We start from the raw sequence: 23,802 nt of genomic DNA, 5'->3' as shown, positions 1-23,802 counted from the left end.
AGCCCTAAGCCCTAAGCCCTAAGCCCTAAGCCCTAAGCCCTAAAGCCCTAAAAAGCCCTTAAAGCCCTAAGCCCTACATCCCCCCCCCCCCCCAAAACCCCGGCCCGGGCCGCCCCGGAGGAGCTCCACAGGATGGTCGAGCTTGCGGTCAAGTTCGACAACCGACTCTATGAACGAAAGCTCCAGCGACGAGAGCAACGGCAAGGAGGTAGCAATGGGAACGCACCTTACCGATACCGCCGCCACGAGGGCAGGCGAGGACAACAGCGACAACAGCCTAGGGAGTACAGCGACCCCTATGGACCACGACCAATGGAGCTCGACGCAGCGAGACTCCCAGCCGAAGAAGAAAAACGACGAAAGGACAACAACTTATGCTTTGAATGCGGGAAAGCAGGACATCGGGCGCGTGAGTGCAATAACAGGCGCAACAACGCAAAGCCATGGGCGCGTGAGCGTAACAACGGACGCAACAACGCAAGGCCACAACAGTTACGGGCGACCCAAAGCAACGAGGTCCGGCCCCAGCAGCTACGAGCCACTCAGGAGGAGCATGCACGAGACAGCCCTGAAGGAAGCCAGGCAGCGTGGACGGGCCTGAGCCAAGAACAGATTCAGTCAGCCTACGAAGACCGAGCGGAGGCCATACGGAAGGTCACGAAGGGTAATACCGCAGACACCTTCGCAGACGATATCGAATACCGCGGCCTGAACAGCGCAGAGCACGCGATGGAAGAATTCCCAGAGATTGATTGGGAAAACATCGAGAGTCAAGGATGGACCCAGTACGGTCCCTGGAATACCATCGACTCCCAGGAACTGTCGTGCGCACCCCAGGACGCAGATGCAACAACCCCAGAGGCCTCAACCAACGCCTCAGGAACACCGGAGACCCTAGAGACTCCACCTGCGATCCCGGAAACGACGACACCTGAACAGCCTCACCAAGACCCCAAGGAATTTGACGGACGCCACGTCAGGGAGCGACCCCAAGGAATTTTACAACTACAGCAACAACTGCTACAGCAGCAGTCAGACAACGAGCAATGCCCATGCAAAAACACACGATGCTCATGCCAAGGATATGCACGACACCCCGATCATGGCCGTAGAGCAATCATCGGATGTTACGACTACAACTGCATGATCCACTACCAAGGGAAGATCAACCAAGGCCTGGAACCAAAGCCGCTACGCTGGGAAAAGAAACCCAACTGGAAACCAGAATACGCGGGACTCTGGTACGGAAACCGGAGGATAAGCGAACAACACCTCGCAGCAACGGCGTGGGGACAACATCTGAAGATCAACGCCAACATCTCGCTCCGATCAACCTTAGTGATGATCGATTCGGGAGCGGCAGGAAACTTCATGAGTCCACGCTATCAGAATCGCCATTCAATCAAAGGCATCAAGAAGCCACGAGCAACACCAATTATAGGCCTCAACGGAGAAAGTCTTGGGCCAGGAATCACAGATGAGAGTGGACCTTTGCCAATGGTTATCGGAAACCACTTCGAGGTCATCAATTTCGACATCACGAACCTCGGAGAATACGATGTGGTATTGGGAATACCATGGCTGCGTAAGCACAATGCAAACATCAACTGGCAAACAGGAAATATAGTCTTCGACAGATGCTCGTGTCGACAGACGAGCAAGGTGTGGACCGGAAAGAACGAGCAGAACACGCTGAAGAGACCTAGCTATGGGGAAGCAGGTACTCATGGAAACCCTCACGAAGGCGAACTTAAGAGGAGTTTTCGGCCGGGAGGCAGGCCCAACAAAGCAACAACCGACATCAGAGACATCACGACAGCCGAGCAAAGACCGGATATGACCAACAAGGAACTGGAGGAATACGTCCTCGTTCACGAAGATATGACGACCATTTGCGCCACAGGAGCGCCAGACGAAGAACACAAGATCCCGCAGGAATACGCAGAATTCCAGGATGTGTTTACGCCACCACCAGACGGTGAGCTACCAGAGCATGGTCCGTTTGACCATGAAATCAAAGTCAAGGAAGGGGAAGAGCCAAAGTTTATGCCAATTTACCCGCTGTCACAGAAAGAATCAGCGACACTGCAGAAGTACCTCGAAGAAAATCTGAAGAAAGGATACATCAGAAAGTCGAAATCACCAGCAGGATACCCGATCCTGTTCGTACCCAAGAAGGGAGGAGAACTTAGGATGTGTGTGGACTACCGACAACTCAACTCTATCACCATCAAGGACCGACACCCACTACCGTTGATTAACGAGATACAAGACATCATTCAAGGAGCGAAGTTCTTCACCAAATACGACATTACCAACGCATACAACCGTCTGAGAATCAAGAAAGGAGACGAATGGAAAACGGCATTTCGGACCAAATACGGACACTTTGAATACCTGGTCATGCCGTTCGGACTCACCAATGCACCGGCATCGTTTCAACGATTTATCTTCGCCGTTCTGGAAGAATACCTCGACGTTTTTGTCATCGCGTACCTCGACGACATCCTCGTATTCTCCAAAACCGAAGCCGAGCACATCGAACACAACAGGAAAGTGTTGCAGAAGTTGAGAGAAGCCAAGTCACTCTCAAGCTCAAGAAATGCGAGTTCCACGTCCAAGAAACCAGTTTCCTCGGATACACCATCAGCCTCGACGGACTGGGCATGGAGGACGACAAGGTCAAGGCTATTCTCGACTGGCCGACACCCACGTGTGTCAAGGACGTTCAGAGCTTCCTCGGACTAGCCAATTACTACCGAAAGCTCGTTCCTCGATACTCCAAACACGCATCAGGACTTTATCGATTCACCAAAAAGGGAGTACCGTTCGAATGGGACAACGAAGCAGAACAAACGTTTCAGGCGCTCAAAAACCTATACCGACAACAGTCAGGAAAGTCAATTTTGGCAATCTTCAACTACGACGCACCTATCATCATGGAAACCGACGCATCAGACTTCGCGCTTGGAGCACAACTCGTGCAACCGGGAGAAGACGGCAAGCTCAGACCTGTCGCCTTCTGGTCTCGAAAAATGATCCCAGCAGAGCTCAATTACGACATTCACGACAAGGAACTGCTAGCCATAGTGTCGGCATTTCAAGTCTGGCGAGCTTACCTGGAAGGAGCAAAGCACACCGTGATCGTCAGGACGGATCACCACAATCTCACCTACTTCACCACGACAAAGAAACTCACTCGACGACAAGCCAGATGGGCAGAAACATTAGCACAATACGACTTCAAGATCGTCCACTGCAAAGGGACGGAGAATGCAGTCGCGGACGCGCTTAGCAGACGACCTGATTATGAAATCGGAACCAAGGAAGCAGCACCTGCTATCCTGACGACCAACAACGACGGAGACATCGTCTACAACCACCAGATCCTGGCAGCAACCAGTGAAATCCAGGATGATGGTTGGCTAGAGCGAATCAAAGAAGCCATGACAGGGGATGAAGTGATTCAGCGGATCCTGCAAAACGGTCTTCAGGAAGGACACATGACCCAAAACGACACCGGCTTAGTCCTGGTCCACGGGTTAGTATACGTCCCAAAGAACCTTCAGGACGAAATCATCAAAGCACACCACGATGAACCAACGCAAGGACACTTTGGAATTGAGAAGACAATGGAAAAAATATCACGCAACTACTACATCCCGAGCATGCACAGAAGAGTCAGAAACTATATTCGACAATGTGACTCTTGTCAACGGAACAAACCAGCACGACATGCACCATATGGGGAGATGAGGTCGCCAGAGACACCGACACGCCCATGGGAATGGATTACAATAGATTTCATCACCAAATTGCCAATTTCGGACAACAACGACATGATCATGGTAGTCGTGGACCGACTCACCAAGTACGCATACATGATCCCAACAACAGAAAAGATTGACGCCAAAACCATGGCAAACCTTTTACTCAGATATGTATTTGCAAATCACGGAACACCGAGCAAGACTACCTCGGACAGAGATAAGTTGTTCACATCCAATATGTGGCAATCATTCGCGGATTTGATAGGCATTGAGCATAGACTCTCCACAGCCTACCACCCGCAGACCAACGGACAGACAGAACGAGTCAACCAGACTCTGGAGCAGTACCTACGACACTACGTGAATTTCCAGCAGAATGACTGGGCGGGACTGCTACCCATCGCACAGTTTGCGTACAACAACGCCATGCACGCGACAACCAAGGAGACGCCATTCTTCGCCAATTATGGGTATAATCCCACAATCATCGGAGAACCAATCGGCAAACACTCGGTAGCAGATTCATCCAGACTACTAGTCGACGGATTAAAACAGTTGCACCTTCAACTGTCAAGGGACATCGAGTTTCTCAACATGCGCATGAAACACTACTACGATCAGTCGCGCCAGGAGGCGCCGAACTTCAAAAAGGGGGAGAAAGTTTACCTCCTACGACGAAATATTCGCACCAAACGACCCAGCGCGAAACTCGATCATCTCAAACTTGGGCCATTCGAAATCGATGAAAAGTTGGGACCAGTCAACTATCGCTTGAAACTACCGGACAGTATGCGACGCATCTATGCAACATTTCATGTCTCGTTACTCGAAAAAGCCCCCGAAAACGCCAAAATCGCTACCAATGTGGAAATCGAAGAAGAGACGAAAGATGAATACGAAGTCGAGGAAATCCTAGCAACAAACAAAATCAGTGGAAAACCTCACTACCTCGTGAAATGGAAAGGATACGATACCTCAGAAAATACATGGGAACCTATCGAGCACCTGATGGGCTGCCACCAGCTGGTTCAACAGTTCCATCAACAGGAGGAGGGGACTTCTCAGCGGCATTCCCAAACAAGGAGCTCTCGAGACCGGCCCAGTCGAGAGAAGGATCATTCAGCAACTGAGTCAGAGTAGGATCCTCTGACGTCGCCGCAAGGAAACGACCATCGGTCGCAACAGCAGATTGAGGAACCTCGGCAGCGGCCCGAGCACTCTCTGCTACACACTCTTTCTGCTCAGACACAGCACGCTCTTTTTCAAGACGCTCGCGCTCTTCAGCTTCGCGACGCTCCAACTCCTCGAGCTCGCTAATCTCTTCATACTTACGGGCAATGAAGTCACCCGCACGCTTTTGAAGCAGACGCCTCTGCTTACGCAATCGAAGAACCTTAGCCAACAACTCCTCTTCCTCAGACTCTAGGGAGTTTTGGAACTTGATCAACCGACGCCATTCAGCATCCGAGAATGTTGACTCTGGCATCTCACACTTAATTTTCCCACCACCACGCACGCAGTTATTGCACCTCAAAGACCGGTCGGAACGGATGCAGGTCTTGTTGAGGGAAACGCAACGACGACACGGAGTCACGGATTCGAAACCTTCGTCTTCGATTAGCTGATGAAGCTTGCGATGACCCACGGAAAGGGAAGAAGACATGGCGACGCCGCAGAAAACAACAAAAAGAAATAAGGACTTACCAAGGAAGGCGCTCGGCACTACTTAAACGGTCTTCGAGGACGAAGACTTGAGAAGAGGGGGGATGATGTTACGGGACACTTAGACACACCACGCTAATGCGGGGGAAGACGCACTAATAACCAATCAACTTGGTGTCAACTGGCGAGGCATCCACGAATGACTGAACCACAGAATTACGAAAACAGCAAGATCACGTGATGTCCCATCCCATCGTGGGATGAGAACTCATCCCACCAGGGGATAGGAAGGACTGGATATATAAGGACACTCATTCACCGTCATGTATTTAGTTCTTCGCGATCAATCATACATTGTTACTTGGTTACTACCTATTGGACTTTGCACTCTACGGTTCACCCTTAAGACAACCCAACCTACAAGTAGGGGAGCTCATCTTGTGGTAACACTTGGTGACTGACTTACTTGGCGCGCACTACTGGCACATCCTGCAAGATACTCAACAGGACCCGAGTCCGTGTAAGGCTTAGCACAGCGACGGTACGGTTGCGAGATACTCTTGGGATTCGAAGTGGAACTAGGCGAGTACAACCCGGAAGCAGCTCTACTTACAGTGACCAGCAGGCACCGCGTAACAGGAGGTCGATGCGAAGATTACTGCGGAACTCTTCGTTAAGCATATCTTACGATGGAGTGGTATCCCGGATTCCGTGGTATCTGACAGAGGGCCACAATTTATCTCTGATTTCTGGAAGGAGTTCTGTCGTGTCCTGCAAATTAAGAGGAAGCTATCGACGGCTCGGCACCCCCAAACGGACGGGCAGACTGAGATCGCAAACCAGTACATCACGCAGAGGTTGCGACCGTACGTTAGCCACCATCAAGACGACTGGTCGGAGTGGTTACCCATGATCGATCTTGCCGCTGCTTCCCTTCCATCAGCGTCTACTGGCATGTCTCCTTTTTTCGTCGAGAGAGGTTACGAACCGAGAATGACATTCGACTGGCAAGACTCGGAGGACTCGACTGCCCAGGACCAGCCTGGAACCGTGGAAGCAAGGAACTACGTCCAGCGCATACACGATGCTTGGGAAACGGCGAAGGAGCAGATGGCTAAAGCACAAGACCGGCAGAGAACTCAGGCCAATCGGCACCGGAGGAGCGTGAATTTTGACGTGGGCGACTCCGTTTATCTTACCTTGCAAGGCCTACGACAGGAGAGGCCCAGCAAAAAGCTCTCCCACAAAGCCGCTGGGCCGTTCGAGGTCGTAAGAAAGGTGGGCCATGCGTTTGAATTACGACTGCCACCGGAATACGATATCCACCCTGTCTTCGCACCGGAGAAGCTCCGTCTGGCCAGTAAACCAGGTCAGCCACCCTTAACCAGCCAGATTCAAGATCCGGAACCTCCTGTGAATATAGCCGGCGAAGACGAATGGGAAGTTGACCACGTTTTGGATTCTCGCCTGTACTACCGCAAACTCCAGTACAAGGTCAAATGGAAAGGCTATGACATCGACAACACCTGGTATCCTGCAGGCAACCTACGCAATGCGCCGTACAAGGTGCAGGAATTCCATGAGAAATACCCGAGCAAACCGGGTCCTCCAGCGAGATTACAGCATTGGATAAACTGCGCCCTGCAGGACGAGAACCCAGATGAGCACCAGGATGATGGCAAAGTCGCTCAACGGGACTGAGCGAATCTTGGAGGGGGGAAATGTGACACTGCAGGTGGGTTCTGCCAGGCCTGTCCAGGCGGTGAGTCGATTCAGGTCATGTGACAGGAGGAGGAGAGACGAGGGACTTGTTTTGTTGCGCGCCTCTTTCGTTTTCTTTCTTTTCTTTCTCTCTTCTTCCTTTCCTTAGACTAGTTATCTTGTCGAATTGGACTCTTTTGCAAGAATAGCCTACTGTCACACAGGGTTTAGATCAGGCAGATATCGAGACAAGGTACGCTTCTTAAGCAGAAGGATGCCCCATTGGTTCACACGACCACTAGTTGGCCAAGGACCTCCTACGTACAGCCCAGGTTTTCCAGAAACGCGGTCTCGCACGGAGACTGTATGCTACGATTTCTATGTGTAGAGATCCAGGCCGTACCTCGTGGATGCTTGAAGGCGAAGATGAGGCATTTAGAGCCAATGAACCGATAGACAGGTGGTATTGAGTTTGTCAAAGTATGGCAAAAGAAGCGTTCTTTAGGGCCGTATGTTACCCGAATGAAAAGTGAGACGAAGGATGTTCTTTGGAAATGTAATCATAATAATCGGGCGGTGCCATGAACGCCAAGTATGTATCAAGCTATGATGAAGCCAACGACCAAAAACACCAGTACCTTCGATTGCTGAACTGTTTTTAATTCTCGACCTTCCCCTCTTTACCATCCTTGTGCGCGCTCAGCTTCTTGCCTCCGGCCTTGTGGTCTTGCGTGGTTGTCCCCCTGGATAATGTACAAGGGCCGTTCTGGGCACTAATCATGTTGTCAGATTGTGTTCGGTGGAACTATCTATTTCAATAGATCCGATAGCGCGAGACCTCCTCTTGTGATTGAATGCCTCCCATACCTGTTTGCACACTCCAACAAAGCTAAGCACATATCCAGAAGCCGCCTTACTAAAATGCGTACAAAACATTGGTCCATTCTGTCTACTCAGCCCCTCAGTGCTGAAGCTTTCTGGTTGCGGCGCATGTGTCCTGAATAGCGATCCTCGGCGCTGAGCTATATGTTAGGCATGCATTCACCTTCGTCGTATGTATCACAGCCACCAGTCGGACATATCAAAGAGGTTGTTCGATGGCCCCTCCCGTGCGAGGTTCCACTTAATGTAGATACGGTCTTCCCAAACAGTCTTCTCGTTCCCAGGACGCCAGTGCTCCCAATCAACCAAATAGCTGGCCACGAAGTTAGAATTTGGCGATCGCGATATGACATTAAAAGAGTTCATAGGGAGGGATCCCACCATTTATGCTCTTCCCTGTCCCAGAGGAGGTTCCGTATTGCCCCATCCCCATGTACTATTCCGCAACCCAATATCTCCCTAGTGACACCGCCGTCAGCATATATTCCCCCGGACCAAATGACCCTAAGTCAGCGCCGGAGATAGTGAAATCCCAAATAAGGACTTACAGCCACGCGGCCTTAAAAGCCTGTCTCAAACAATGTCGCTCTTGGTCGGACATCTGACGAGCGAGAAACAAATCTGACGGATCAGAGCCTGGTAATTTCTCCATCAATATGCTTAGCTTGTAGCCTCCCGGGACCCATTCTTTGTCGGTCTGTATATCCGCCTTCCAAGAATATAACTTAGGAGTGCTGGAGCACTGCTTCTCTGTCAGGTGGCGTAGGGCTTCGAGTTCCCGATTAAAGCTGGTGGGTATTTCTCGAACAGCTTGCTGTGCACGAACATCAGGTCTCTTGGTTGCTGTCTTGAACCATGGAATTCTGGTCGTCAATGTAAGCATAGTTTTCTTGTGACTTCTTTATGTGGTTGGGAGACACCGACTGTAAACGAATCTTGATTATGGCGGTACAGGGACCATCTCCAGAGACATTGGAGCAAACGAACACCCCGCGTGCTTCAGATTGGATCCCTAGCTCTTCACAATCTCTCTGGGTCTCATAATAGCTGTGCTCCCTTATTTTCGTACCTATCCTCCATACCGAATCAGAGGGGAAAAGCACCTCGGCACCAATATATTCATCTTCATCGAACCAAGTGATGTCGTCTGATTCGATAGTCATTTTTGATTAGCGGTCCTAGAAAGGCCGGGTTGATTTTTTCCGCGATAGATGTTGTCAAGTAGTTTGTGCAGCTTTAACTTCAAAGGCAGAAGGAAGAGTGGCAACCGTGTGGCTCTAAGGGGAGGCAGAGAAATGATGCTCGCAGTTATGTAGGGGTGAGGTTGAAGGAGTCTTATCGCGGGCGCTTAGGGGGCCAATCATACCAAGTCTTGGCATCTTCCGCAAGTCGCGAGTTACGGGGAACAAACTAGTGTTGGCCCGACCTCGGGCAGTAACAACAGGACCATAGATAGAATTTCGTCCTCAGACGTTTACAGACAACCGCAAGCTACAAGCGGTAACTACACACAGCCCTTGGAACCTGATAAACCAGCAGGGTTGGTAGCGTCAAAGCCAAATGAACCTGAGATAATTGCTACAGCGATATTATCTAGTGTTGAACTACTTTCATCTTACTCAGGGGCACATCAGAACGGTAGCTCCTGTGACGCCTCCTCGGCTGGAGGTCACAGAAGAGTGTTGCTACGCCAAGAACTAACACCTCCCCTTAAAAATCCCCGGAATAAGTTATGCCGCAACGATATATTAATCTTTTTTTTTACCATAGCACTATGGAATCCATTGGAATTGTCTTGAAGGATAACCTCAAGAATAGTAACTACTGGAAAAGGCGGAGAAATTTTGATAAGCGCCGGAGCTGATCAATCATCGTCGGGTTTGTTGTGGTGTGCCAACTTTTTGGCTGAGTAAATGATAGGTTGGTCGATGATTCTGGTACTGTTCCTGGCGCCTAATCAAGCAGGAGCATTGACGTTCTAGTCATGGTGTAGGCTAGCGCTAAGGAGCCAGCGTCAATAAGTCCATTATAAAGCAGGTGTCCACCTCTTCGCAGGCATCACAAGCCCAAAGTTCTCCTCCCCACTCCTCATTCAATACGTCTTTTTGTGATCACCATGGAGCTCACTGCTCGAGATCTAGTCTATTCACCCATCCCCAAAATCAGGATGGGACTTTCTACAACAAAATCAGATTCAACACATAATCTGGAATTCAAAGCAACGCTGGTCCACTGGAATACTTTCGACAAGGAGGTTCGCGCCCTTTCCCACCGGATAGATTGGAAAAATTTCCCTTCTGTCCTCGCATATGCACCTACTGAGAAGCATGCCGGTCCACATCACACATACTCAGAACATTGGCTTTGTGGAGATGAGCTTAGCGTTTCCGGCCGCTTTGGCCAAAACGTCGGTCATATAACGAGCTCTGTATTCCGTGCTTTGAACATCCCTTCGTGGTTTGGTGACTACAGAACATGTGTGAACGGCACGGTCGAGCGAAAGGTTCCGGATTTTGTGATGGTAAATGCACAAGGTCACTTGCAAGCAGTGGGAGAAATGAAAACTCCGTGGATGCATAACCTGAAGAATGTCATGCTGAGTGATCAAACGGAGTTCAGGCATTGTCTCGGTATGTCAGGGTCCCTCCACGCCATTATGGGCTCCTATGGTTTATGTCCGCCCCGCTGTCTTAGATTGGGCTAACGGATTACGGGCGTAAAACTTTAGGGCAGATATCCCGCTACATGTACCTCTCCAAGATGAAATACGGTTTTCTTACCACGTACGACCAAACGATCTTCTTTAAGCAAGCCCCAAGCCCGGGAAAGGCGAAAGAGCTAGCTCTGTGGCACTCCGACGTGGTTTACTACCACCAAGGTGGCAATATGGTTTCTCTGCGAGAGTGCTTCCTCTTCCTCGGTTTACATATCAAAGCTGGGGATTATACATGCGAAAACACTATGCCCTACAAGCGCTGGGTAGGCTCTCCAGGTGGCGTGTATACCGATGACGATTACCTCTCCCCTGACGACTCCCGAGAGCTTTCTGATCGACATTCATCCGAGTCTCCGCCTCCAGTCTCCGCCCGTACGACAGCCGCTCGGCATGGAATGAACATAGACCAAAGGGCGCGGCGAGTAGTGACTCGGTCTCAGTCACAAGCCAGACATGTCCAGGACCTAGAAGGTCCGCATCTCCAGAGCAGACTTAGGCGAGCCCGAGACAGCCAGCGAAGAGGACGAGATGCAACGGAACGCGGAGGGAATGAAATAACTGAGGGGACGCAAGCGCTTCGCCTGGAGCGGGAGAGCCGCCCCAATGTACCGCCAACCCCTGCCTATCTGGATCAGTCGGGTCGGCCCTACGTAAGAATGAGCGATCAGTCTAGGTATGTAACCCTCGTGAAGGATGGGCGGGGACAGCATTATTACGAAACTACCGCTGGTCGTCAATATGTGGAGGTTCAGTAACTGTTGGACGGAGGAGCTGAACACCGTTGCCTTTCCCTTGTTACGAACCTCAAAGAGGCGCGGGGGCCGCAGCTATTTGAGGGGCAACCGTGAACCAATCATTCTACGGACGCCAGGCACTAGCGTCATCACGTGCGTTTCGGTATACTTGGGTAAGCCCCGGAAGGCCCCAAGGAGGCTCTTCGACAAGAGAAGCCAGAAAAGGCCTGCGACTAACCGTCACAAACAATACCCGCTTACACGATGGGACGGTTGGCACAACGCAGGAAACAGCCACACCCGCACGTGACACCCGGGGTATACAGTTGGGTATACCACTCGGACTAAGGGAATACCCTGTCCGGTATACCATCGATCATTCCCAACTGTAGACCACAACACGAAGGACTGGATATATAAGGACACTCATTTCAGCATCATGTATTTAGTTCTTCGCGATCAATCTCACATTGTTACTTGGTTACTACCTCTAGTACTTTACTTCACAGTTCACCTTCAAGACAACCTAACCTACAAGTAGGGGATTCACCCAGTAGCAATACTTGGTGATTGACTTACTTGGCGCGCACTTCTGGCACGTTCTGCAAGACACTCAACAGGATCTATCCCGCAGTAAGGCTTCGCGAAGCAACGGTACGATTGAGAGATACTCTTGGAATCCGCAGATAGGATCAGGCAAGTATAACCCGAAGTTATCCTAACTCACAGTGACCAGCAGGCACCGCGTAACACAAGCCCAAACGTGATAAGTACGCTGACAATAACCGTTTGGCCAACAGGATTGAGCAATCTGGTTCTCCCACATCTTCTTTGTTCGGGGGAAACCTTGCATCATGAGCTCGTACGCCAACAGCAGGAAGTGTTCGACTTGCGCCCGCCGTGGTCAGGTCTGCGAGCGTAGTTTCCATTCCGACAAAGAGTGGGAGGATCTCCAGCGTGAAGAGAAGAGGCTGGCCCAAGAGCTCGAAGAGGCTCAAAAACAATTTCTTCAACATTCTCAAAAAATGAACGAAGCGATGGCGAAGGTGCTTCGTCTGCAAAAACATCAACAATTCTTGAAAGATCGTGGTGGTCGGATGTTGGATCACGACCAAGCGGTTGCCGACCGTCTCAACGAAGATGATCCTTCATCCGCTTGTTACGCGGTGCCTGCTGGTCACTGTGAGTAGAGCTGCTTCCGGGTTGTACTCGCCTAGTTCCACTTCGAATCCCAAGAGTATCTCGCAACCGTACCGTTGCTGTGCTAAGCCTTACACGGACTCGGGTCCTGTTGAGTATCTTGCAGGATGTGCCAGTAGTGCGCGCCAAGTAAGTCAGTCACCAAGTGTTACCACAAGATGAGCTCCCCTACTTGTAGGTTGGGTTGTCTTAAGGGTGAACCGTAGAGTGCAAAGTCCAATAGGTAGTAACCAAGTAACAATGTATGATTGATCGCGAAGAACTAAATACATGACGGTGAATGAGTGTCCTTATATATCCAGTCCTCCCTATCGTGTGATGAGACCGGGACTCATCGGGTGCTAGGATCCGATCCTATCAGTTGATGAGTCCTCTCCTTGTAACCCTATCGTGGGATAGGATTGGTCACGTGACGAGTCGGTCCTTCGTATCGCCACGGAGGTCCTTCGTAACGTCACTCCTGCTGACTGATCCAAGTTGGTTGGTTATCAGTATCCCCTCCCCCGCATTAGCGGGTTGCGCCTGGGAGTCTCGTAACACGTTGATTCAGAGGGGGTAACTCTGGCAACCGGAGAGCGCATCGAAACAAAGACAGCGATCTGGACTGCTGGAGTGAGGGCCACGGCCCTGACAGCGCAAATCCCGGGCAGGAAGGATTCTTTGGCGCGTCTCTATGTTGATCAATATCTTCGCGTCTCGTCTGCAAGCGATGTCTTTGCCACAGGTGATGCCGCCTGTGCGATTGCCGACGGTCACAGCCAGTACGCTTTAATGAGCTGTCAGCACGCAAATCAACTCGGTCGTGTATCAGGCTACAGTGCCGCAGCTGTGCTCTTGGGTAAGCCTCTCATGGAATACTCGCAGGCTGAATACAACTGCTGCCTTGATCTCGGGTCCTGGGGTGCGCTGGTTGCCAGTGGCTGGAACAGGGACGGCATCAAGCTTTCGGGAGATTTAGCGAAGCGAGTGAAATGCTATATCAACCAAAAGTTGATATATCCGCCGGACGATATTCAAGAAGCTCTTAGATTAGCTGATCCTGTTACTTTGGATTCCGATAGGTTGTTTGGAGAGCTAGCTCAAGTGGTCGGATGAGTTACAGAATCAAAGCTTTGCATATTCCTAGGCGTCCATGTATGTATGTAAAGTCCCCATTAGCCGCTTCTACGGGGGCCATCTGTAGTCTTTCAACTTACGCAAATAGGCTTTGGCTCTATCATGAGAGAGAATAATGTGAACTCGCCAGCTTGCAAAAGTTGGACATATGCCCGTCTGGTCTACCTCAAATGTCAAACCTATCATAGGTCTCCTAGGACACCTCTCGGGTAGAAAAATTGGGGTATGAATAGCTTGCCCATTTTTCGGAGGTGATCAATGATTTCGGCGATCCGGGGTTCAGACCTGTGGCTGACGGTCATTGACTTATGAAGCTCACTGGCTCATTGGATCGGGCAGTACAGTGGGATTTGAATTTCTATTTTCCAATGGAAGATTATGGTAGAAAATGGTGGTACGACATAACTAAGCTCACTCATCATCGAGCACTGTAAGCCCCGCGTACCCCTCCTGCTTCACTACTTCAGTATCTACAACAAACACAGCGATCATCTTAGCATTCTCAGTTTGGCTGCTGTTCTCCGAAACGGTGTGGTGGCAGCCAGGTATCTCCATAGAACTTTCCCCAGCTTGATACACCCGAGGTGGGTTACTATTCACCCCACTTAGTATCGTTCCTTGAGTCACGAAGGCAACAACAGTGGCTCCGCCATGCCTATGCGGAGGGGTGAATCCATCAGGTGGATACTCCAAAGCGAAGGCAATTATGGACTTCCCGGGTGCATTCGTGAGCTCGTAATCATAGAGTACTTTGACTTCCTCTCGGGGTCGGGGCCTGAAAGATTTAATTAGTAGATATACAACAGACACTGTTGGCATCAAACCTAAGTCTTCGATTGAGAGTCCGAAGCCATGTAGTTGAAGTCAAGGATCTTCCTTTGAATTTGTTCGCTTGGTATTCACGCCGAGGAGGGAAAATTGATGAGATGGCTTCGGTCAATTTGTAACCCAAGTCGATGATCGCACTTTAAACCGGGATTTCGGGGATCATGGAATTCGGGGCGCGGACTACCTAAGGCACGCCGCACGAAGTGGTTGGCAGTTGCCCTCGAACTATGATTTGCGCAGCCTTGGAAAATTACTCTTCTCTGTTGCAGCATATAATCCATGGCATCCGTTCGCCCGTTCGCCCGCAAGTGTCTGAGTCTCAGTGTCAAGTGCTCCAAAATTCATCAAGGTACAACCTGGTGGCATTACGACTTTCCCGGAGGCACTGATGCCTGAGATGATGAATCTTGTCAACAAAGTGTGGCACTGTGGCTGATGTCTGATTACGATAACTTTAAATTATTTAATGGCCAATGAGCGCTGCCCGGCAATCCACCGGGTTGATCCTGAGATCGACGGCATTGTGGGGGGAGAGTACGGAGTAGCATTGCCCGGAAAAAGTGTGCTTATCGCTAGGGCCCTGCGCCAATTTACCGGAAATTAAGCACGTAGCAAGTTGCAAATGCCGCTAGCATATGTACAGATCTGTATTGAGATATCTGTTCATGAAAATCATAAAGATAGTACCTCGAGGCTACCTCAATAATCATGGCGATTGTGAGAGGGGTCATGGTACTCAGCGGGTAGCCTGAGGTGACTCACCGCCTCCGGTGGACTGCCACATGTCGTCGATCATGTTACGTTCGTAACTTCGTGCGGGTTCCCGGAATCCCGAGTACCCGGATCCCCGCTTCGTAACTCGCACCTCCTACGTAGGTGCATTGCGAACTTCGAACGGCTTTCCTGACTTTCACTTTCTCAACTAGCATGACTTCCACGAGCACTCCAGTTTACCACAGAGCGACACGTTCGCCATTGGCATGTTTGCCCTGCCGATCACGTCACGTGAAATGCGACGGCAAACAACCATCATGCACTCGCTGCGCCGAGCTTGGCCAGCCATGCCAATATGCTCGATCGCGCCGAGGTGGGCTAAGCCGCATAGCACTAGAAGAACGACGCAAAAGAGTCGGCACTGCAGGAAATGCAGTTGCAGTGACTACGCCAAGCCCGCAGAGGGCAGCCGTTGGTCAGGTGTGCCAGGAGGTCGCTGGGGGAGAGCTTCCTGATTGCTTCAGCCAGCTTCAACGTCCCAACCCAGGCGTTGAGACCTCAGACCTGACTTTGTCACCAGAACATCAACTTGATATCACCGATATTCAGAATGATTCGTTGATCGACGCTTACTATAACAACTTCCACAAATTTCATCCATTTCTACTGCCGCGGAAACACTTCACGCGTCTTTTTCAAGATCCGAGCCGACAACCCAGCTTCCGACCGCTCGCCGCAGTCATGCGACTTGTTGGGTACATATATACTGCACGAGGATGGCCCATCGCGCTAGAAGATCACATAAAGGCTAGCTTTTCACAATTACTCTCAACAGATCCTGTTATGGTCCAGTGTCGACTTCTATACTCCATAGCACTGTTCTGGTTTGAACGCAAAACCGACGCTAAATCACAAGTGGACTCTGCTATCTGGCTAGCCACTGAGTGTAAGATGTTTGAGCAGGACTTTTCATCGAAATATGGGGCCGGTGATCTCGTTTTGCAGGAATGCTGGAGGCGGACGTGGTGGATGCTTTACATAGTGGACGCATATTATGCAGGGACCTTGGGTACTATGAATTTCAAGGCCTCTGCTATTGCGGCTACGGTTGACTTGCCCTGCGAAGAGTCGGAATACGAGTCTGGGGTATGTGCGTGCACCGTCTCGAGGGCAAAGTGGATGGCTGACCGGACGCAGGATATTCCAGATCCCAAAACATTAGATCAGTTTGACAGCCGTGAATTTGCTTCTGATGATATCGGGTTCTCATCGTTCGCTTATTTAGTCGGTGCCGTACGATGTGCAGCCTTGGCAATATCCACAGTGCCAAAGGCCACGAAGAAGGACAACTCGGAGCGGATGATTCAAGCAGCGGACTCGGCCCTGAATGGGTGGCTACTTCTACTACCAAAGACGCACAAGCAAGTCATGGACAAGACCGGGGAGATTGATGAGTTGATGTTTCAGGCGCACCTACTGATACATGTGTGAGTCTACTACCTTATCCTTCTTTGACTGACTTCTATGAGACGCCGCTGACCACAGGCTCTTAGTGCCGCCATTGGCTTACACCGGCCGTTGTCAGATCTCAAGTTCAGTCGTGCCGAGGGTATCTCGAGCTGTGCACGCGAACCACCCCTCGACAGTCCAACACCAGATCTCGCGAACGTGCACACCAACCGAGTTCTCCAGTCCGCAGAGGCACAGATCAGACTTCTAGCCTTACCAGCCCTGAATTTTCACCACACCCCATTTACGACCTGCATGATCAGTGAAGGGACCCTGGCATTGCTTGCTGCTTGTGCCTTTCGACTGGAGGGGAAAGACTTATCAATCACCAGAGAGCAGATCCGAATGACTATTGGATGCCTGAAAGCATTGGGAGAGATATGGCCAAGGACGGCGAGAAACGTGTGGGAGATTCAAACAGTAGCCCGTCATGTACTCGGACTAGGGTCTAAGGCTATGAGTGACAGCGGTGGAACCAGGTCGAGTGATGTGCCAAGCCTATCCGGTGGCGAGGGACAGGGGAGTGTGGCGTCCGAATTCGAGGTATCAAGCAACAACAATGATATATTATCCTCGTTGGCGTTTCTTGATGATCTTTGTGGGTGGTACGACATTGGTGAACTTGACTCTGGTCTTTCCTGAAACAATATAATCTTACCAGAATAATGTGATATTGCTTTGGGCCTTACTGCAAAATCATGTACAGCCTAGAGATACTGAGCACGACCTCCCGATAACAACTATATCTTGCAATTAGTTGTCTAGGCGATTGTAGGTATTTCAATTATTATCCAATGCAGATTCGAAGTGTCATGAAAAACTTACGGGATGGTTATGACTCCTCCATGCCGATTCCACTGACTTGGTTGGAATTGAGTCTATCGACATTTCAACTAGCTATATCATTGTTGGGTGCGCATCATTGAATGTAAATAGTCTAATTCAGCGAGCTGCATCCCGGGTTTACACCCACTGCTTGTTTCCAAAATGCGAAACAAACGCACCACCAAACCCACCCTCAATGCTGGCCTTCTCCCAGGTGGAGCGGAGATGCCGGACGGACTCTTCCGGAGAGATTGGGCCCTTGAAGTGAGGCGCATATGCTACGAGCTTGCCTACAAATCCCGTCATGCCCTGGAGCTCTTCTGGTGTCGCTATGTTATACATTAACAAAACGTCCAAATGTTTCAATCTCGAAGACATGATGGGATACGTACCATCCGCGTAGTGGCCCACATCCACTAAGCCCGGGCTGATAGCCAGGAAGAGGACACCGTCTTTCTTGTATTGCGCATTGAACTTAGCCACGATGACGTTTAGAGCCGCCTTCGAGGATGCATATAAAGCCCCAATGTCGATCTCGCAATCGTTGGTCAGGTCGAGGTCAGCCAGACCGGTCGAAATGGCAATAACCTTCTTGATCTCGCCCTTTACGAGAAGAGGAAGGAAGACATGAAAGAGGTGGATGTTACCAGCGACATTGATCCGCATTAGCTCCGATAACACAGCATCGACCTCCTCGGCCTTGTCGCTCCTATTAGACACTTAGCGCTAACTGCAGATCAACGCGTACAATGGCCAGATGGAAGTAGACCTACAATGCACCAATGGGTCCATAGGCGTCCAAGAAGGGCAAGTAAGCTGCGTTGGCCACTAGGTAGCCAATGCCACGATCGCCAACGATCTCGAGAACATGATTGATGAAACTATCTCGAACTCCGTACTCTCGTTTGACAATGACTGGGAAGTGGGGCACGTGACCCACCAACGTTGGCGGTCACCAATGGCAATTTCTCCCAAATCCCTTTTCCTCCCTCAAAGATTGTCGGATGCAATCGTCATTCGTCAGTGTCTATAAGGGTCTGTAGACTGTAGTCCCAGACCTGATAGTTTGACATGCCGGTCCAGCCACAAGTTGACCATCGATCTGCTGTCCGCCGCAGAGCTACCATAGGTATGCGATATTTCTTCAAGAGTCACCTAATCAAGGCAGCAAGTCCCTATCCCTGCATGTATCCACCGTCACCGGTACCACCGGCTGCTCGGCGACATAAAAACGGAGAGATACAAACGCCGAGATTAATCCAAGAAAGAAAGAAACGCGAAGAACGTCGCCCTCGGGCTTCGGCTTCCGATTATGTTGGTAAGCAATCATCATTAATAAGCACCTTGTATCATTGTAACTACTGTAGTTATGGGGCCAATGTGTAACTACGCACTAATTACCTGAAGCCATTGGGGTACCGTATCAAATGAATCGAACTATGTAGTTATAACACTGAAGACTAGCCCCTTGTTGCATCGTACACAACTCAGCCTATTCAAGTAAGAATAGTCAATCGTTTGAATATGCCCGTTTACGTTATCACCGGAGTGTCCAGGGGAATTGGGGTGAGTCTGCCTTCTACTCTGACACACTGTCTTTATCTAACGTGGTCTAGTTTGAGCTCCTCAAACAGATCTCGGAGGACCAGGAGAACCTAGTCGTCGGTTTGGTCCGCGACAGAGCTGCGACGGAGAAGAAGATAGCGGCAGAGCTGGGCAGCCGTCCTAATGTCCACATCCGCCATGCAGACCTCACCGAGTACGCTAGCTTGAAGCAAGCCGCTACCGATACGGCCTCATCGCCTTTTTCTATACTTTACTTGGAGAAGAAGATGTCTATCGTCTTTCATTCTTCAGGTGAAAGTCTTTATCAGTTGCTTCACTATAGGCGACAGTCCTGAGCTATCATTTCGGATAGCAGTCTTCCTACTAAGATGAGCAAAATGCTCAATACAAAGCCAAACCTATGAACGTCATTCAGAGTAAAGCCCGCGAAGAAGAAACGACGAAAAGGAAAATTAGAAGGTGCGTGCCTTGGGTGTCCTGTTGCTCCGTAGACCAGGAGTTGTGTAGTCGTTGAACGAAGATGGAACAAAAGCTAAAGGGCCGTCTACCTATGAGTCAGAAGAGCGAACCTCCATTTCACGAAGCAGGCACTGAGGCCTGTATCTCATTGTAGTACTACTACCTATGTATATGGATGGCTATCAAGACGCCAATGAGCATCATAAACAACAGGTATGCTTCATTGGGTAGCAAGCACCGCAATGCTCAAGTTAGGCAATTTGAAAGAGAACTCTCCCTTCTTGCCCGCTTTGATCTGAGTAGTTTTGCTATTGACAATGTTCGCGCCACCAACCTCGTTCATAGCAAATGGATCCGGCGCCGTCAAGATGGTCAAGTCGGCTTTGGTTCCACGACCGACACCCTCAAACGTTAGCGAGACTGGCACTTCAGCTGTGCTATTATATACTGCCGCCTTGAATATGTGCGAATTGGTCTTATTATCAACACCCGTTGCATAATATAGAGGACCAAAGGCGTCAGAGGAAGTGGCTGGGAGGGTGTTGGTCATGTGGTTATGGTTAAACAACTGCATTCCCAGTTAGTTAGCATTGAGAAACGCACTCTGGCAAGGTTTAGAAGTAACCTACGCTGTACAGATGCCATGAGGTTGAGCGAGCCGTCTGATCAGGGTTGGAGTTGAAGGACAGTAAGGTTGGGGACCACTGGTAGCTATCCAAGTTCATCAAGAAAGGAGCCTATTGATGTATTAGTATCTTCCGATAAGGTGAGTGCCTAGTAAACCCACATAGGTAGTTCCGATGATCTTATCAGCGTTGCGCTCTGCGCCCAGAAGGAACACAGCTTCGCCAATGGTGCCAATCCACCAAGGATACATAGAGAAATGGGTGTCGTCCCAGTTGATATTGCCTGCATTGTTGGGCTCGGTAGCAGCAATCTCACCTTGATACCTGTTAGTGTATACCATTGCATTTCCATCAGGCGACATACCAAGCAAGATAGGATGGTCCGGTGAAAAATTATCGAACATGTCGAATTGGGTGACCATGTTATCCGGGGTATCATACAGGTGGTAATCCCCACCGGCAGTTCCGGGGATGGTCATATTGATGGTGGAAGCAAGCACTTGAATGTCAGGATACTTCGCCGTGATAGCATTGTAGAACGCCGAGAAACGATACGCCCTGTACGAGCTCAAACCATCACTCAGATGATCCTCGTTTCCGACCTCGACATAGCGGATCTTCCATGGATCTGGGTGTCCAATCTTGGCGCGCAGTGCACCGTACTCAGTGTCCACGGATCCAGTCAAGAACTCGATCTCATTCAAAGCATCCTGAACATAGAAATCGAGGTCCGCTTCGGGGACGACTTCTCCGTTCAAAGCAAGTCCGGCCCAAACCGCCAAAACTACGTCGAAAATGTCAGCCACGTTAATAACTTAATGGTACGAGATGCACTTACTAGGCTCCATGCCAAGGTCGTCGCACCACTGCATATACTCGACCAGGCCTAATCCAAGGGTTTCACCATATTGCCATGTGGTTGCACGGCCTGGACGGTCTTTGAGTGGTCCGATGGTCTCATTCCACTTCCAGCGGCCCTCAATAGTATCACCCTCGAGGTTGTTTCCTCCAGGGAAACGGAGAAATTTCTGCGTGTTCGATTAGATTTAGCTTCAGAATTTATCGGGATCCACCAGGGATGAACTTACAGGACCTAGATCAGCCAAGGCTTGCATTAAATCCCTGCGCATGCCATTGGGGCGGTCATTCCACGTGGGAGGAAATAGGCTGATCAGATTGAAGTCTAGCGAGCCACTTGATGTCTTCTATCCAAGGAAATTAGCCTGGCCGCATAGCAGATTCAATGTTGAAACTTACCGAGCCATCGAAAGTCAATGAAAAGGTATTATTGGAATCTGCAGCCTTCTTCTTCGGGGTCAGGATAAACTCATGTTGCACCCACTCATTTGCAACACTTTTTGAAGCAACCTTAGTAGTAGCCAGGACTTCGCCAGTGGATGATAGGAGAGAGGCTGTGAAGGAGCCAGTGTAAGAGCCTTTCACGTAGAATGATCCGGTATACTTTTGAGGGCGAACGTCAATTCCCCAAAAGCCCTCATTGGCAAGCCCAACTATACCAGTACCCTTGACATTGACGGAATTCGGCAGGGCAGTCGAGAGCGGATCAGCGAGGGTTTGCAGAGACAGCGACGAGCGTCCGACCGCAGACCAGGCATCGAGGGATGAGGGATACTTTGTGCTCCCTTGGAAGGCTCTGTTGCGGATCAACTCGGCGTAAAGACCTCCTTCACCACAGTGGTTGATTTCCTGGGCATTGGATTAGATGTGATACACTCATTCGGAAGAGGCTCGGCATACCTCTTCCATTGCGCCGTATTGCAGACTTGTAGTAACATTGCCGCCTGACTTTGCTACCGATATAGTGACAGCTGCACCATATGATGCCAAAAGCGGCAGAAGAAGGTATTTTCGGAGCATTCTGCTGTATTTAGCTGTGTGGCCCGCAAGTGGCAGTTCCAACTATTCAGTACCTTATGATGCACGTTAGTTTCGATGGCAAGCTGTACAGGTATTTATATGCAGAGCTCTTACGCGCATAGAAGAGCTACTAGCCGGTTAATTCGTCTTGCTCCTCATTGTGGTGCAATTGACCCGGGACTCTTGGAGGTAGTACATCCGAGGTGCAGGAAGGTGCGATGATCTTTCCGCTGATCCAAGACTAGTTCTGCGGAGAAGAGGTGGAATCCTGGCATGGGACCCCCATTTAGGCAAAACTCCATGGGGAGTGCATGCACTAAATCACTTGAGTACTAGTATCCCTGAAGTAACCATCGGGACAACGTCGGCACAATCGAGGCTGACTTCATCTTCTGAATGATGTCATGCAACCCTGCGGCAGCTTTCCATGCCTTGTCCATACACGCTTGGTTGTAAAGGGGAATCGATCTCTTGTCATCTAATGGACGCCTTGGGGAATGTGGGTGGTAAGTTGTGATTGTCGGATAATTCAATGCCCCTTTCTCCGCTTTCTGCAGATCCTCCACTTTCCACTTTCCGCCGGGGTTTATATGTCCGGGATAAATCTTGGCGAGATGAAATGATAGTAGAAGACTAGCATTGTAAATGCCCATTGCAGTTCGACATAATATGGCCACTGTCCCAGGCTCTTGCAGAGAACACTATGAACTTCATCGTCCCTGGCGCTGATCGCGTCACCCACTCAGCAGTAGGTGCTTTTGTTTGGAAGCAAGGAGAGCAATACACTTGAATCCACAACAATGCGCCTAATTGGACTCCAATGACATTGAATTCACTAACCAGCGCTTCACAACCTGGGCTGGGCCCCTGGCTGAGATAGGAGGCCACCTCTGAGCGCCTTCGCGTTGAATTTTGCAAGTACAGTAATGGCCTCACTTGAATGTGACTACTCTCTCACCGAGCTTCCCGCGAATAACTAATCTGCATGGTGATCTTCGAAAATGTTCTCAAATTTTGAGATAGCCGATTCTAGGAGGTAATGTTCCAGAACCTTGGCGAGTGTATCTGTCAAAATCGCCGCACATGATGGTGTAGTTACCCAGCGGAGCTGCCAATTGTACCAGCAGTGTTTAGGAAGCCGAGGGCAGCAGTGACGTGCTGATAATCGACAGCGGCCGAAATTGCCCCAGTCAACGAGCAGGCGCAGTGCGCCGGAGATAACAACGAATGTGTTGCTCACATATTCAGATTCCAGCCTCACCAATTGCCAAGTCGTTGACTATCTGACGGGATTTTGTGAAGTAGTTGTTCCAGCAGTAGTAGAGCCGGTACATTGCATCGAGTGAGCACCTACTATGCTCGATGAAGTAGGCCCCGTCCTTGATAAGCATCCTAATGCTACCTAAAGGTCGAGGTGAATACTTCCCTTGGCTGGGTCTGGCTTCTGGGTGGCTTCATAGCTTGGAAGCTGATTCGATCTTGACTGTGAATCCAGATCCCTGCCCCCAGCCCAGGTGCCTCCTGTCAATGTCATGTCATAATATTCTCACAAAAGTCTAGCCTATGCGGGCGGCAGACGCTGCGAAAAATCAAGAACTCAAGGACTGTGTGTCTGT

The 23,802-nt window shown here is 50.1% G+C and overlaps 9 protein-coding genes across 9 annotated transcripts; 5 read left to right on the top strand and 4 right to left on the bottom strand.

The window, feature by feature from the left end:
• Positions 1-132: 132 nt before the first annotated feature.
• On the top strand, positions 133-1,147 carry N7515_007622 (C2HC-type zinc finger protein; the record flags this gene model as incomplete). The annotated part of the gene is made up of 2 exons (XM_056668366.1): positions 133-975; positions 1,037-1,147. 2 exons carry the CDS (start codon positions 133-135, stop codon positions 1,145-1,147), a joined length of 954 nt encoding a protein of 317 aa, XP_056521962.1.
• Positions 1,148-4,994: 3,847 nt separating this feature from the next.
• Positions 4,995-5,433, bottom strand: N7515_007621 (uncharacterized protein; the record flags this gene model as incomplete). The annotated part of the gene is given in 2 exon segments (XM_056668365.1): positions 4,995-5,001; positions 5,018-5,433. The coding sequence occupies 2 exon segments, from the start codon at positions 5,431-5,433 to the stop codon at positions 4,995-4,997; spliced, it is 423 nt and encodes a 140-aa protein (XP_056521961.1).
• A 3,409-nt stretch (positions 5,434-8,842) lies between these two features.
• On the bottom strand, positions 8,843-9,178 carry N7515_007620 (uncharacterized protein; the record flags this gene model as incomplete). The annotated part of the gene is made up of 1 exon (XM_056668364.1): positions 8,843-9,178. The coding sequence occupies one exon, from the start codon at positions 9,176-9,178 to the stop codon at positions 8,843-8,845; it is 336 nt and encodes a 111-aa protein (XP_056521960.1).
• Positions 9,179-10,182: 1,004 nt separating this feature from the next.
• On the top strand, positions 10,183-11,486 carry N7515_007619 (uncharacterized protein; the record flags this gene model as incomplete). The annotated part of the gene is made up of 2 exons (XM_056668363.1): positions 10,183-10,645; positions 10,744-11,486. 2 exons carry the CDS (start codon positions 10,183-10,185, stop codon positions 11,484-11,486), a joined length of 1,206 nt encoding a protein of 401 aa, XP_056521959.1.
• An 833-nt stretch (positions 11,487-12,319) lies between these two features.
• On the top strand, positions 12,320-12,655 carry N7515_007618 (uncharacterized protein; the record flags this gene model as incomplete). The annotated part of the gene is made up of 1 exon (XM_056668362.1): positions 12,320-12,655. One exon carries the CDS (start codon positions 12,320-12,322, stop codon positions 12,653-12,655), a length of 336 nt encoding a protein of 111 aa, XP_056521958.1.
• Positions 12,656-15,536: 2,881 nt separating this feature from the next.
• N7515_007617 (Transcription factor) lies at positions 15,537-17,474 on the top strand (the record flags this gene model as incomplete). The annotated part of the gene is made up of 3 exons (XM_056668361.1): positions 15,537-16,469; positions 16,551-16,808; positions 16,869-17,474. The coding sequence occupies 3 exons, from the start codon at positions 15,537-15,539 to the stop codon at positions 17,472-17,474; spliced, it is 1,797 nt and encodes a 598-aa protein (XP_056521957.1).
• Positions 17,475-17,795: 321 nt separating this feature from the next.
• N7515_007616 (short chain dehydrogenase (AtsC)) lies at positions 17,796-18,784 on the bottom strand (the record flags this gene model as incomplete). Its single annotated transcript, XM_056668360.1, has 4 exons — positions 17,796-17,986; positions 18,050-18,366; positions 18,431-18,572; positions 18,703-18,784. The coding sequence occupies 4 exons, from the start codon at positions 18,782-18,784 to the stop codon at positions 17,796-17,798; spliced, it is 732 nt and encodes a 243-aa protein (XP_056521956.1).
• A 397-nt stretch (positions 18,785-19,181) lies between these two features.
• N7515_007615 (uncharacterized protein) lies at positions 19,182-19,558 on the top strand (the record flags this gene model as incomplete). The annotated part of the gene is made up of 2 exons (XM_056668359.1): positions 19,182-19,223; positions 19,274-19,558. The coding sequence occupies 2 exons, from the start codon at positions 19,182-19,184 to the stop codon at positions 19,556-19,558; spliced, it is 327 nt and encodes a 108-aa protein (XP_056521955.1).
• A 344-nt stretch (positions 19,559-19,902) lies between these two features.
• On the bottom strand, positions 19,903-22,186 carry N7515_007614 (alpha-L-arabinofuranosidase A; the record flags this gene model as incomplete). The annotated part of the gene is made up of 8 exons (XM_056668358.1): positions 19,903-20,250; positions 20,312-20,419; positions 20,470-20,624; positions 20,673-21,092; positions 21,147-21,336; positions 21,397-21,513; positions 21,566-22,015; positions 22,067-22,186. 8 exons carry the CDS (start codon positions 22,184-22,186, stop codon positions 19,903-19,905), a joined length of 1,908 nt encoding a protein of 635 aa, XP_056521954.1.
• Positions 22,187-23,802: the final 1,616 nt, after the last annotated feature.

This window comes from Penicillium bovifimosum (genome assembly GCF_028826915.1).
Source record: "Penicillium bovifimosum strain IBT 22155 chromosome Unknown utg000005l_segment0_segment0, whole genome shotgun sequence".
Classification (NCBI taxonomy): Eukaryota; Fungi; Ascomycota; class Eurotiomycetes; order Eurotiales; family Aspergillaceae; genus Penicillium; species Penicillium bovifimosum.
This window is presented reverse-complemented; position numbering and strand designations above follow the sequence as displayed.